A 14,551-nucleotide genomic window follows, 5' to 3' on the forward strand; every position below is an offset into this window, starting at 1 on the left:
GTGCAAATTACAAAGACACAAGGGGTGATATTCGAGCAAACAGACGCTGACATCAAGCCCAACTAAGACAACACTGATCATGATCCAAGTGGGCTTAATCACAATAAATCAAATCCTACAGTAATAAACTCCAATATCATTACCCAATTTGACAGTGATAGACAAAAATTTCTGGATCTTTTTTTCTCTTCTAGGTAACCGATTAAATTATTGTTACAACTCTTAGTACCAATTAACATAGAAGGCAAAGAAAGAGGACATGATGCAAGTGAAACAATTAATATCCAGCTCATATTTGTCCCAAGAAAAAAAGATAAATACACAAACTCAGCTAGCATCATGACCAAATAGGAGGACAAAGTACGCATGAGAGCACGCACAGTCCTTTAACATCTTTTTACTTTGGCATTCTCCTTTTAATTGTGAAGGGCCGCTCTTGGCATCAAGTTGCAAGTACCGTAAAACTAAAACAAACAAATGATGGAATATGGAGATGGTAAGATGGTAACAGAGAATATACGTAAAGAACCACTAAACTCCGTATCTCTAACATCTCACCTTTAATACGATGGAATCTGGAGATAGTAACAAAGAATCTACATAAAGAACCAATAAACTCCATATCTCTTAACATCTCACCTTTAACATTTATCAATCATATCTGTTGGTTTCCCTTTTGATAATTACAAAGATCAAGGGATTCAAATCCCTTGACTAAAACAAATTTTTACAGTACTATCATATTCCTCAAGTATCCATGCTATGAAGAGAAACCCAGGTGCTTGGGTCTTTCAAGAGGAAGCTTCTCCATCTCAAAACTCGAAAGTTCAGAAGTAGATGCTTCTTCTCCATTGGTCTCCATTTTAAGCTCATTTAAAGCTCTCTTTGCATAAATAGTAAAAGCAACTGTGGTGATGATAGCAACAATGAAGGAGATGATGTTGTATATAATTTCCAACGTAGTGAGGTGTTGATTACCATACTGCACATCTGCTAACGTCCTTATTAACCGACCACTGCACAAAATTACCACATGAAAGGAAGACAAGAAACATGCATTAGCAACAGCAAGCACTTTAGTTTCATTAATAAACATTAACCCCCGCCAAGTCATTATTTAGGTGAATGAATTTACAAATAGAATCCCAACCAGGAAATTTAAGTCCTCTGGTTGTGATTTATGTGTTTTCCATCAATCAGGTAAATGGAGAACAAACACCACAAAAACTAATTGTCCTCGTGTTGTCTAGACCTTTGCCATCCACTGACTTCCTGGAAAAGGGAGATCTATTGTTGATTTATATTATAGAAATCTGGGCATTGTAGTTAAGTCCTTTGGTTGAGAGTTTTGCATCTCATGGATTTGTCATCAACCAGACAACTGAAGAATAAACATCTCAAGCGTAAATGACCTTGTAGTGACTAGATCTCTGCCCATAAACTGAAAGATGAAAAAGCAGCATAAGTACTTCAGTGAACTTACCTATAGATGTAAATGAAAGCTTCTGGTACCATTCCAGCAATTGATCCCCATAAATAGGGCCAAAATGTCATACTTGTTACTACTATTGCATAGTTGAAAATTGTGTATGGAAATGGTGAAACCCTAAAAAGTGCAACCACTCGAAATTGATGGAACCAGCTTCCTTCTCCAGCCAGTCTAATCATGGCAGCTTTCTGCGGCCATCTTTTTAACCATTGCTGCACATTAAAAAAGAGACAGAGATGACGAATATGAAAACAGAAGAGCAGCCAACGAAAAGCAAGTTCTTAATCACTTACATGGATTCGATCACGGAATAGGAGTCCAATCAAATAAGGCAGGACCATTCCTATGGTTGTTCCAATCATGATTATAACAAACCCAAGACCATATCCAAAAATCATTCCAGCCAACCACATTGAGGGGCCAGAAGGGATTAGCAGCACAGGAAACAATGCCAGAGAAGCAACAAGCACAAAAGCGAGAACTGGACGGCCAAAAGCAGTAGCTTCCCAATGCATGATTGGGAGGAGAATCTACAGTAAAATTGATAAAGCTTCAAGATCAAAATCTAGCTGTTTCAGGTATAATAATTGAGAAAAGATGGGGATGAGCTTGAATATACGGCGGTCATATAATTTTCAGTCTTAACCAATCCATACCTCATATTTGAAGGGGGTGCTTATTGAGGTATGGAGAGAGCTAAAACTTGTTGACCCATTATCATTTTAATAGGACATAAATGAAATAAAGCAATTGCACATTGAAATAAGTAAATGAAGGATAGGAAATACCTTCTCAAACATAAATGGCGCTCCCCATTTCAAGAAAACGAGAAGAAATATTATATTAACAACACAAAAAATTAAAGCTTTGAACCACCAGATGAATGATTTAATCCTTGTTTCTGCTTGAGGTTGTAAAATGTCAGCTTCAGATAACCTTGCTTCATTGGATATGACCAGCCTGACATATTCACTCTCTTCCCTCACATCATGGCCAGAGTTCGTATTGAGTTTATCCGTCTCCTCAGATGAGTTGGGCATCTTAATTGAAACCCCAGAAAGCTATAAATGTAACTGAAATATTGTATAAGCATCAATGGAGGCAAGCATAGAAATGAGTATCAGGCAAATATAAAATACACATTTGACTGAATATAGATCATTGATGAATTATATTCAGTGTCAAACTTTTAACCATTAGATATGTGTGAAAAATAAATTGAAAAACCACCTGTATCTCTCAGAAACAAAGTGTAACTTTCTGCTCAGTGAGTCATATAGCACTAATTGTAAGCTGGCCTAACCAGTCCAATTAATCAACAGAACTGTACTTTCAATGATTTTGGGCAATTGCTTCAAGAGAAAGAACAATTTTTAACATGCAAGATATGTAAGAAAACTTACTAGGAACCTAAATGAATTGTACACGAGATGGAGTTCACCTTTTTCTGTTCACAGGATCAGCTAGCACCCGTGACAGACAGGTTTAACTGGTGCTATTGATCAAAACAACTAGATTTTCAGGGTATACTGTCTGGAACCAAATCCAGAGGAATGTAATTCAATTGATGGAATTGAAATGAAAATAATTGAAATTATTTCTACTGTGTTTGGTATTTAGAGGGAATCAAAACAGAAAATATTCACTTCCCTTGTTTGGCATTGTAAAACAAAGGCAAAAGAAATAAATATTTTTGCTATTATACCTACTTCAACATAAACATAAAGGACTAACATATTAATCATCTATTAGTAAATCAAAGTAATGAAGTAAATTCTTATAAAACAATCACAACAAGAATAGTCGATAGCACCAGTTAATATAGTTGACTCCTGCTCTTTCCCTTGTTCGCTCTTTCCTGTTTTTTGTTTGGTGCACTTTGGTTTTTTTTTTTTTTTTTTTTTTTTTTTTTTTTTTTTTTTTGATAGACAAGGCATGCATTAAGAAACGTCAAAAAGAGGAAGCACACCCTACATATACAGGCAGTATACACAGAAATGGCAAAGCAAGCACCAATTAAGACAGAAAAAACCTTAAACAAGAAGAGCATCAAAGAAATTCAAAATCGAGGGGTTTTCCAATTCCAAAAACTGCTAATACCACTCTAAAAGCAACTGGATAAAGAGATCCTTCAAAATTTAATCTGACAATTCTTCATCTTCGAAAGTCTTTTGGTTGGACTCTCTCCAAATACACCAAAATAGGCAAATCAAAGCCAATTTTCAAACTGCTCATTTCTTTTTCCCTAGCCCCTTGAGTATTTATTTTAGGAGAAGATTTCTCACTGAAGTCAAGAACACCCCAACCAAACCGAATGTTGCTAACAACAAGGTCCAAAGATCTCTTGTTTTATCACAATGAATCAAAATGTGATCAGTTAATTCTTCACTATCTTTACAAAGGCTACATCCATTAACCATGGATGAACCCCTCTTCATTAACATGCCTACAATTAAAATCTTCCCCCAAACAGCTTTCCAAGCACAAAAATGAGTTCTAAGAGGGGCACGGGATCCCCAAATCTCTTTTGCTAGGAATATTAAATTATTCTCAGCCCCTAGAGAATTATAATAAGACTTGACACTTAATTCCCCCCTCCTATCATATTCGTATATTAAAATGTCCTCCCCATCTTGCACTTTTGATGAAAAAATGTGTTCCAAAAATTGAATCACCTCCTCTAACTCCCAATCTTGGAAGAGTCTTTTAAATTGAACCTCTCAATGACCACATCCACCCTCTTTCCTCTCCCATAAGTTTGCATCTATAGCATTTTTGTGGGATGCTAGTCTAAAAAGTGTACGGTAAATGTCTTTCAACTTAAACTCCCCATCCCAACCGTCCCACCAAAATCTTGTATGTCTACCATTTCCAATACGGACATTAGTTCTAAGAATGAACTTTTCTGACCCTTTTCTAATGTTTTTCCAAAGGCTTATCCCATAAGAATCCTTCACCTCTCTAGTAGTCCAACTCCCCACCACCTCCCCAAACTTTCCAAGAATGACTTTTCTCTAGAAACTCTCCCTCTCAAGGTGAAATCTCCACAACCATTTGTTTAACAAGACTTGATTAGGACCCTCCAAACGTCTTATCCCAAACCTTCCATGCTTCCCATCCTTACAAATATCCAAATAGTTTACCAAGTGGATCTTTCTCCTCTCTGTCGTATCTCCCCACAAAAAGTCCCTTTGAATTTTCTCTAATCTAATCCTCACCTTATTGGGAATTGGAAAAAAAGACATAAAATAGATCGAAAAGTTTGAAAGAGTGCTCTTAATAAGGACAAGTCTTCCTCCTTTAGATAAGTACTATTTTTTCCAAGAAGCCAATTTCCTCTTAAATCTCTCCTCGATTGCATCCTACACACCATAAGACTTGTGAGGGGCTCCAAGGGATAAACCTAGATAAGAAGTAGGAAGTTTCCCTGCTTTACACCCAAAAAGAGCAGCCACTCTATCAACATCCTCTAGGCCCCCTAGAATAATTTCGCTTTTTTGCAACAAACCAAACACCAATTCAAAGCAAGTGACAATCCACTTCTAATATTTCAACTGATCTTCTTTATCCTCACAAAAGAGAAAAGTGTTGCTTGCAAACAATAAGTGAGACTTGAGTCCCTTCTTCCCCTCTACCTTCAATCTTGAAACCCCTAATGAGACCTCCCTCCTTAGCCTTAGCCATTAATTTGCTAAGGGCTTCTATAATCGACACAAACAAATAGGGTGAAAGAGGGTCCCCTTACCCCCTTACCTCAGACCTCTATCAGTTAAGAAGAAATTTGTAGGAGTATCATTAACTAGAACAACCAAGCTCATAGTAGAAATGCAAAAGTGGATCCACTGTCTCCCTAATCTTCTCTAAAATCGAAAGAAGGAACTTCTAGTTTACACGATTGCAAGCTTTTTCTATATCCAATTTGCAAACTAAACCCACATTAGAGCTTCACTTCCACCAATCAATAGTCTCATTTGCTACTAAGGTTGCATCAAAAATTTGTCTACCCCCCACAAAGGCATTCAGGCTATTTGACACCACTTTGCTAACCACCCTTTTAAGCCTATTAACTAGAACTTTTGCAAGAAGTTTGTAAAGGCTCCCCACAAGACTAATTAGCTTGAAATCCTGGATATCACTTGCCCCTCCTTTCTTCGGGATGAGGAGTAAAAATGTTGCATTGAGGGTACGGACCACAACATTCTACGAATGAAATTCCTCAAAGGGACTTGGGGGGATCCTTGGTGCATTGTTGGTGACTTTAATGTGGTTTGATTCTCTATAGAAAGAAGACACTATGCTAGGTTTTCCTCCTTTCCTAGAATTCATAGAAGAGTTTTCCCTCATTGATCTCCTTTTAAATGGAGGGTTGTTCACTTGGTGTGGATGGAATGAACAAAGCTTCAACGTTAAAAATTGATAGTTTCCTAGTGTCAGGAAATTGGGAGGGCCATTTCATTAATGTGTTGTAGACCATTTTGTCAAGCCCAATATCTAATCATTCTCCCGTCCACGTATCTGGGTCTTCCTTTGGGCGCTCCGTTCAAGTCAGTGGCAATGTGGGACGGAGTGGAAGAGCGGTTTCGCAAAAGATTGACTATGTGGAAGAGACAATACTTATCCAAGGGAGGAAGAGCAACCTTGATCTGGAGTACTTTGTCAAACCTTCCCATTTACTATATGTCTATTCTAAGATTACCAAGTTCAGTTAGAAGAAGACTAGAACAAATCCAAAGGGATTTTCTTTGGGGCGGTGGCAGTTTGGAGCGTAAACCACATCTAGTAAGATGGAAGGTGGTGTGCTTAAGCAAGAAGAAAGGGGGTTTAGGGATCAAATGCCTTTCCAATCTCAATAAGGCACTCCTTTCTAAATGGAATTGGCGTTTTGCAAACGAGAGAGGGGCTTTGTGGAATCAAGTGATTAGAGGGAAGTATGGGGAAGATAGAGGGGGTTGGCGCATGCGGGAAGTGAGAGAGGTGCATGGCGTGGGGCTTTGGAAAGCGATAAGGATGGACTGGGATTTGGTGGGTGAGCGGATTTCTTTTAGTGTTGGCAATGGGAGGAGGGTGAGCTTTTGGAGGGATAGATGGTGTGGGGATGCCCCTCTGTGCGATTCGTTTCCTTCCATCTATGCCTTATCGATTGAAAAGGAAGCTTGGGTGGCGGATGTTTGGGATCCCTTGGTACAAGGGGGTAGAGGGGGTTGGAACCCTTGTTTTTCAAGAGCCCTAAATGATTGGGAGATGGAGGAGGCGGAATTATTTTTGGGGTGTCTTCATGGGAAGAGAGTCATTGGCAACGAAGATGATAAGGTAGTTTGGACTGAAACAAAGAGTGGTATTTTTTCGGCTAAGTCTCTATACCTTGCTCTAGAAGCGGACTGCCCTAGTTCTTTCCCATCTAGCTGCATTTGGAAGGTGTGGGTACAACCCAAAATCAGCTTTTTTGCGTGGGAGGCCGCATGGGGCAAGGCGCTTACCCTAGATCTTGTTCAGAGAAGAGGATGGTCATTGGCTAATAGATGTTACATGTGTATGGAAAAGGAGGAGACCATAGATCATCTGTTGCTCCACTGCTCCAAAACAAGGGCCTTATGGGAGTTGCTTTTTTCTTTGTTTGGGGTGTCTTGGGTGATGCCGTGTTCAGTTAGAGAGACCTTGCTTGGTTGGCAGACTTCTTCTGTGGGCAAGAAACATAGGAAAGTGTGGAGGGCGGCGCCCTTGCATATTTTTTGGACGGTTTGGAAGGCGAGAAATCGTTTAGCCTTCAAGGATGATGTTATATCAATACAGAGGTTGAAATATTCCTTTTTATGCTCGCTTTGGTCTGAGGCAAAGCTGTTTATAGTAGAATGCCCTCAAACTTTGGTGAATTTTATAGATTGGGTGGGATCATTGTAAGATGTTGGGCCTTTTGGTGGGTGGGTCTTTATATGTTTTTGGTCTCTTTTGGTGGCGGGTGTATAGGTTTGTATACCTTACATAGGCTGTATACCTTGAGTCGCTCTTTAGGCGTCTCTTTTTAAATGAATTTTCTTTACTTATCAAAAAAAAAAAAATATATCTAATCATTCTCCTATTTTATTGGATGGAGGGTGGGTGAGGAGGGAAAAGTCCCCTTTTAGGTTTGAAATATCTGGCTTAAAGTGGTTGGTTTAAAGGATTTGGTCAAAGGTTGGTGGGAAAGTTATAATTTCTTTGGTTCCTATGGTTTTGTCTTGGATTCTAAATTGAAAGCTTTAAAGTGGGATCTCAAGGCTTGGAATAAAGGGGTCTTCAAAAATGTAGTCCTCTCTCAATAAAGTCTTGCTTGGAAAATGGTGTTGGAGATTTGCCTTAGAGAGAGAGAGTTCCTTTGGAGACGGGTTATAATGGGAAAGTTTTGGGGAAGAACCTGGAGAATGGTACTCTCTTGCAAGGAGGGAGGGGCATGGTGTTAGCTTGGGGAAAGCAATAAGAGGAGGTTGTGAAGCCTTTAAGGATAGAACAAGATTTTTGGTCGGCAATGGAAGAAGAACAAAATTTTGGCATTATGTTTGGTGTGGGGATGCTCCTTTAAAGGACTATTTTCCCTCTCTTTTCTCTTTTGCATCTAATCAAGAGGCTTGGGTGGTAAATGCTGAGGAGGTCCTAAGCAGGCAGGTTATTTGGAACCTAGGTTTCACAAGGAAATTTCAAGATTAGGAGTTACATAGAAGAGTTACTTAGGAGATCTCAAGTGCTTAGGAACTGCAACGAGGATAAGCTAATTTGGAAAGCTAGCAAGAGTGGGAATTTTTCTATTCTTCCTTAGAGATGGATGGAGTGTCTTTTCTCGTGAAGGTAGTGTGGGCTTCTTCAACACCTTTAAAAGTGGGTTTTATTGCTCGGAATGTTGTATGGCAAAGGTTCCTAACCTTAAATTAGCTTGAAACACAAGGTTGATTGTTGGCTAATCAATTTTGTTTTTATATGAGTTCAGAAGAATTAGCTAATCGCATGCTAATCCATTATAAAAAGGCAAGGGGCCCTTGGCAATTTTTGCCTTCTCTCTTTGGTTTTTCTTGGGTCCTCCATTTTTCTATCAAAGATGTGTCAAAGGTTAGCATGGGAGTTTTGTGAGCTAAAATAGAAAGAAGATTTGAAGGACAGTCCTTCTTTGCTTATTTTGAATTCTTTCCCAAGAGAGGAACCGAAGATATTTTGATGGAATTCAATGCTCATATCAAACGCTAAATAACTCCCTTACTCACCAACATATTTAAGATGGCCTTGTTTCCTTGTTTCATTTTATTGATTGGTTGAATATTAGTGGGAGAGTGTTTAGTGTGCATGTTTTAGGTGGTTCTATTTGTTGTATTGGCAGCCTTTGTACACCTCACTTGAGGTGAGCACCCTCTCCTTGATTGGCGTCTTTCATATATTCTTATTTGTGTACCAAAAAAACATCATTCACTAAAAATAACTAGTTAATAACAATTATTGATTAAAAATCTAACAAATATGTTAAGAAAGAGCATAGATTCATGAAAAGTATAAAATAACACAATTATAACAATTCCCTCGGTTAGAAAATAATTTCATATGATAGAAATGATGGTTGAAGCAAACTGAGTGAATTGCCTCAAAGAGTCACAAAAGAGTTTAATAGCCTACAAAATTGTAAAGGTAGTTTAGTTCTAGAACATGCAGAATTATAAAAACAAAAGAAGTCAAGAAAATCCTCACAACACCCTCTTTTTTGTTTTTCCCTTTCTATCCAAAATATGAATTCAGTAGGTATAAACCAAGATTTTAATACTAGTGATGATAAAAATAAAATAAAATAATATATTGATTAGCATAGCATACTTTTTTTTCCTGTGAATCTGGTAGATTACAAAAATATCTTATACCTAGTTTGGATAAATTCTAAATTATTCTTCAGAGTTCTACTTGATATCTGTCAAAACTATTTAAAAAAAAAATAATCAAATTTATTTGTGTCTCTTATATAGAATTACCTAATGATGGATGAATATGTTTAAGTAGTCTATATTGACTTTAAATATGACCCAAAAGAAGTTAACACAAAATGCTATATGATATGGACAATTTATTATTTCCTTCCCAAATTTGAGGGTTTGGTCTTGTCTCTTCCTCAAGGTTAATAACTATTAATTTTTTTCAAAGTTTTGTCCTGATCTATGAACCCAATCCTTTTCTTCCCAACCAATTTTATAAGGAAATTCAAAGCCCTACTTAAGATAAAGGCTTTTGTGTGGCTATTATCTGGTATAAGAAGGTTAACACTAACAATATGCTACAGTTAAGAAGACCTCATAAAACCCTCAATAGGGACCAATATTTTTATGTAATTGGGGGGTGGCGAGTCAATTAATCATCTTTTTTCTAGATTATCTGGTATCATTGGAGCTATGACATAGGTAATTTAGAAGTAGTAGAATTGTTTGGGCTTCCATAGAAGCGTGGCAGACATTTGGTCATATCATTTTAGGGGTTTTGGTGACCGTATAAGAGGTAAGGTGATGAGGATGTAAGTAGCCTCACTCTGATATGAATTATCTGGCAGGGGAGGACCACAAAATTTTCAAGATGGGTGGAGGAGGCTGTCTGGGAGCTGATGACTTGTTTGCTTCGCACGGACTTTCTGTTAGTTGGAGTAAAAAGGAACAGCCAAATGTAGCTCTGCCAATGCAAAAGCTCAATACAAGCTGATGGCAGCCACTACTGTAGAACTAACAAGATATTGCGAGTCTCAATTCACTTGTATGTGACAACTCGAGTGCCTTCCGTATATCCGTTAATACTGAATCACCCAAAGGAAAGAGACGGACTTTACGGGATTTAATTCTTCGTCGGAAGAGACACCCTGCCCATTACAGAACAAAAAGCGGACCAAGTACCCTCACATGTAAAACCCATTCTGGGCCACACCTAAAACCCAACGCTCTCATCACTTCCCCGACGAATTTGCTTAATTATTTTCGCCATCTCCCTCTTTGAAAAGAGGAAAAAGAAAAAAGAAAACCCTAAAACCCAAAATCATACAGCAACAGCATCTCAGGAATCTGTAACAGGTAATTAAGAGCAGATTCTACATGTACGTGTAAATTAAATCGCAGAAATCGGGGAAAATTCAATCGGATGAAAGGGAATCATAGAAAGCAGGGAAAAAAATGGAATAAGATCATATGGTAAGAAATTCATGAAATACTTTACCTAAGAATCCCGTGAGAGATCTGGGATGAGGCCGCAGAATGCCCTGTGGGTGGGCTGTCCTTGGTCCTTGCTTGTTTTCCAAAAAATGTATATGCGTGTTTTCTAGTATTCTGGGTTGTTTACGCAAAAACTAACACGGGTCTCATGAAAAAACCCAGCCTACCGGCCTTGACTTCAACGCGGTCTACCTTTGCCACCAGGCACCCACTTACCCGCAGTCCCCAACTCCCCGTAGCAGAACTAAATGGAAAAACAGCAACCAAAAACTAGAACTACCACAACCATTGATTGAGCCTACTCGGCAAGAAATGTTTTTGGTTCTGTTCTTTTTCTTTTTCTATTTTTCTCCAGCTCTATAATTTTGATTCTTGAATAGAACCCTGAACTTCTTAATAAGTTACCATCAATCCAATGATAATACATGTAGAATTCACATTCAATCTTATTTATTTATTTATATCAAATATGGGATGTCTTTACTTTCTTATTTTATTTTATTTATTGTTTAATTTCATTTCATTATATTTTAATGTCATTTTTATTTTTTTATTTCTTTTTATTTATTCTCGGTTGATGTATCCATTATCCAAATTTCAGCAAAAACGCAAAATAAGTTGTACACATTACTTTTATTTTAATTCATTGAAAATTTGAATTTCAACAAAATTAGTCATAGAAAATAAAATTTTCAAAATTAGAAGTACATCAAATATCATAATCTTATACTTATAAATATGTAATGTGATTATGATATATTATATCATAAAGGAAAGAGTTTTTGACGCTATATACATATATGAATTCTTTTTAACATTGTAAACATATTTTAAAATTGTGAGAGTTAATAAATCCAAAACCGATAATGTTTACATAATTTGTGCAAGTAATTACAAAGTAATATTAAAATCAATTGGCTTTGTAATCTTGTGAAATATAACTATAATATTATGTCCATATATCAAGGCGATTGTGACATCCTACGTCTATATCTATATCATATAAGAAAAAAAAGTTATACACAACACATGTTTTAAGCCGTGCACCATTCAAATAACAAAAGTCAGAAGCTTTAGTCCTGAATTTCAACCACCCCACTTAGAAAGCATTAAACTAGAAAACATTCAAAAGAAAAATGGGTGAGTGAAAGTTAAGGTGTTTGATTAGTGCAATAAAATAATTTAAAAACCATGCCACGATTCATTAAGGTAGAATGAAAAGGTGTACTTGTGTATAATATTGTCCAAAAGGGGGGTTAAATTGTAATCCTAGCCCTCTGAGCAGGAATAAAAATATCTATATTCATAAATGTATTTATGATTGGATATTATGAATATATTAGAAAACATTAATGAAAATTTTAATAAAATTTTTGTGGAATGAAAATTAATTAAAACTCATAAAAAAAAAAGTAGGGAAGATCTTAATAAAGATAAAGGGTTTTTTTTAAAAAATAAATAAATAATAATACACACATATTGAAGTTATTTTATGGAACAAATCCATATATTATTGTCAAAATTTTGCTAAAATAATCTTTTATTATATTATATATTTTTTCAACATAATCACATACCTATATTTATAGTAAATTAATAATAAATATGATCATATATTTTGGGTATGGCCATGGTTTTTATATGTAAAAATCATGAAAAATATAAATTTTAAACATCTTAAAGTCATGATTGACCTAGGAACTACAATATCCTAAGATTAACCTTGGTATATTATAGTTATGATTTGCATAAGACTTAATTAGGGATGACAACTGAATAGGTTCAAGTCAAGTTATCCACATTCTAATATCACCCTATCTATATAAACCAATTCTCATTATTATCCTAATAAAAAACTTAAATGGGAAGAGATGAGTATGAGAAATATATATATATATATATATATGTTATAAATTTATCATAAATTTTTATTACTTATTTTATTTAATAAGTATTTTTATTATTATTTTACAGATGTTCATAAGAAGAAAATAAAAAAATTTAATTGAATTGTTTTTAAATTTAGTTATAGATATAATTGGAGACAACATGATGTTAGTGTTTTAAAACAAATCTCAAACTTATTTCTAATATATTTATCTTCATCCTTACCCTATCTGAAACAGTACATCTAACCTTTCATCCTTATATATTTACTTGCTATTGAGTGATTATTGCACTACAAAAACATGTTAAAATTATCATATCATGAATGCGTAACTTTTTACTCCATTAAAATTATCATACCATAAATGCATAACTTTTTACTCCATTTTGTGCCTTATTGATAGCTTTTTATTGACAACAAAAATGGGGAAATAATACTAGCATTATTGGACCTCTTAGTTTTATCATCATAAAAAAGGGAGACATCATTTTCCTAATGATTAGGCAATATTAATTTTGATGATAACAAAGGTTGGATTATATCGAACCACTATAAAAATTAATGTCTATAATTTCTCTATCATATTTTTTTAAAAAAATTTGTGTAATTGTTTTTTCATTACATTTGTTATTTGCATTCTGAATAGTTTAAATTCTAATTGGTGACTATAATCTTATTCACCCCCTAAAATGATTATCTTAAGTTGATTAACATTATAAGACTAACAATAAAAATGAAGTACATCAATGATTTGTTGATTAACACTATAAGGCTAAGAATAAAAAAAATAAGTACATCAATGATTTTATTGTCTAATAAAAAGATTATATTATTCTAAATTTCAAAATTCAAGTGATCTTCATATTTCTAAAGAAGCAAGTCAAATTTCAATTCGAAGAGAGATTTTGTACTCGAAGACTTGATAGATAAGAATCTCAGTTTGGATAATTTTTAGTCTTTTTGCTTATGAGGTAAATGAAAATGCAAGAATGGCAAGACCTTACCTAGCTAAGAAACCACCTTAACCTTAATTTTTATATAAAAACCTTTTAAGGTTTTTCAAAAAGATTAATGACTTAACTAGGACATTTTACACTTTAAAAATACTCATAATTATGATTAAAATCTTTTGAAAGTTATCTGAATTCCTAAAAATAATTAAATAATGGTAATAATTCTCACTATGAGTCATTGGAGTATCAAAATGCGGAGGTATGCAGGGGTAAAAAGAACATAGTGTTTTGACTTAAGGTTTGAATAATAAAATACCTCAAGGCTTATAAAAGAACTAGAGGGGCATGGGCATCACAAGATTGCCGAACCACCATAAATTCGATTTGATTACAATCTCCCTTATACTAGGTGATGTTTATTTTTTTACTGAATGAAAAGAATTAAAATATTTGACTTCTTCTATTAAGCTAAAAGTAACTATATCAATCAACATAATTAAATCAAACTTATTAATAATAAATTCACTTTAATTATATTGGTTAATATCAATAAATACTTTAGTTAAATACAAAAAACCAAATATTTTAACTTTTTCTATTCAATCAAAAAACAAACACCATTTTACTCTCTTTCTTTTCCGCACTTAATTTATTTTATTTATTTTTGCATGCATATATTAATTATGTTAAAATTGAATAAAAAAATTTAGAAAAGCGTGCCACCCACTTATACAATCATCCTTCACTGGTGTTTCCATTTTTTCACCCTCATTACCATATGATAGGTAAAAACCCCTGAAAAATAAAGAACCCAACATAAAACAAATATTTGCCCAACAGCAAAAGCTTGGCAAAAGTTAAAAAAATGTAAAATAAAATAAAAATCCTCTAGAAGCATTTTTTCCCCCTCATAAATTCATAATTACCTGATAGGTTTTACCCCTGAAAAACTAAAGAGCCCAACATCAAACAAATATTTTTCCAACAGCAAAAACTTGGCAAAAGTTTTTAAAAAGTAAAATAATAA

At 34.9% G+C, this 14,551-nt stretch overlaps 1 protein-coding gene across 2 annotated transcripts; it reads right to left on the minus strand.

The window, feature by feature from the left end:
* Positions 1-541: 541 nt before the first annotated feature.
* Positions 542-11,103, minus strand: LOC100241548 (uncharacterized). 2 transcript variants are annotated; one of them, XM_010659586.3, is made up of 5 exons: positions 10,688-11,103; positions 2,278-2,562; positions 1,783-2,019; positions 1,484-1,701; positions 542-1,016 (listed from the first exon to the last, which is right to left on the minus strand). In XM_010659586.3, exons 2-5 carry the CDS (start codon positions 2,527-2,529, stop codon positions 761-763), a joined length of 963 nt encoding a protein of 320 aa, XP_010657888.1. In that variant the 5' UTR covers positions 2,530-2,562; positions 10,688-11,103; the 3' UTR covers positions 542-760. The 2 variants fall into 2 exon arrangements, with proteins under 2 accessions (XP_010657888.1, XP_002270145.1); XM_002270109.5 differs by having other exon boundaries at positions 2,278-2,550; positions 10,688-11,069.
* Positions 11,104-14,551: the final 3,448 nt, after the last annotated feature.

This window comes from Vitis vinifera, chromosome 12, assembly GCF_030704535.1.
Source record: "Vitis vinifera cultivar Pinot Noir 40024 chromosome 12, ASM3070453v1".
NCBI classification, from domain to species: domain Eukaryota; kingdom Viridiplantae; phylum Streptophyta; class Magnoliopsida; order Vitales; family Vitaceae; genus Vitis; species Vitis vinifera.

Bases quoted from the DNA above. Each gene is read 5' to 3' on its own strand.
- LOC100241548 (XM_010659586.3), bottom strand. From the start codon at position 2,529: ATGCCCAACTCATCTGAGGAGACGGATAAACTCAATACGAACTCTGGC. The intron at 1,702-1,782 runs GTAAGTGATTAA...TTTAATGTGCAG, and splicing joins TATTCCGTGATCGAATCCAT to CAATGGTTAAAAAGATGGCC. The intron at 1,017-1,483 runs GTAAGTTCACTG...AATTTTGTGCAG, and splicing joins GCTTTCATTTACATCTATAG to TGGTCGGTTAATAAGGACGT.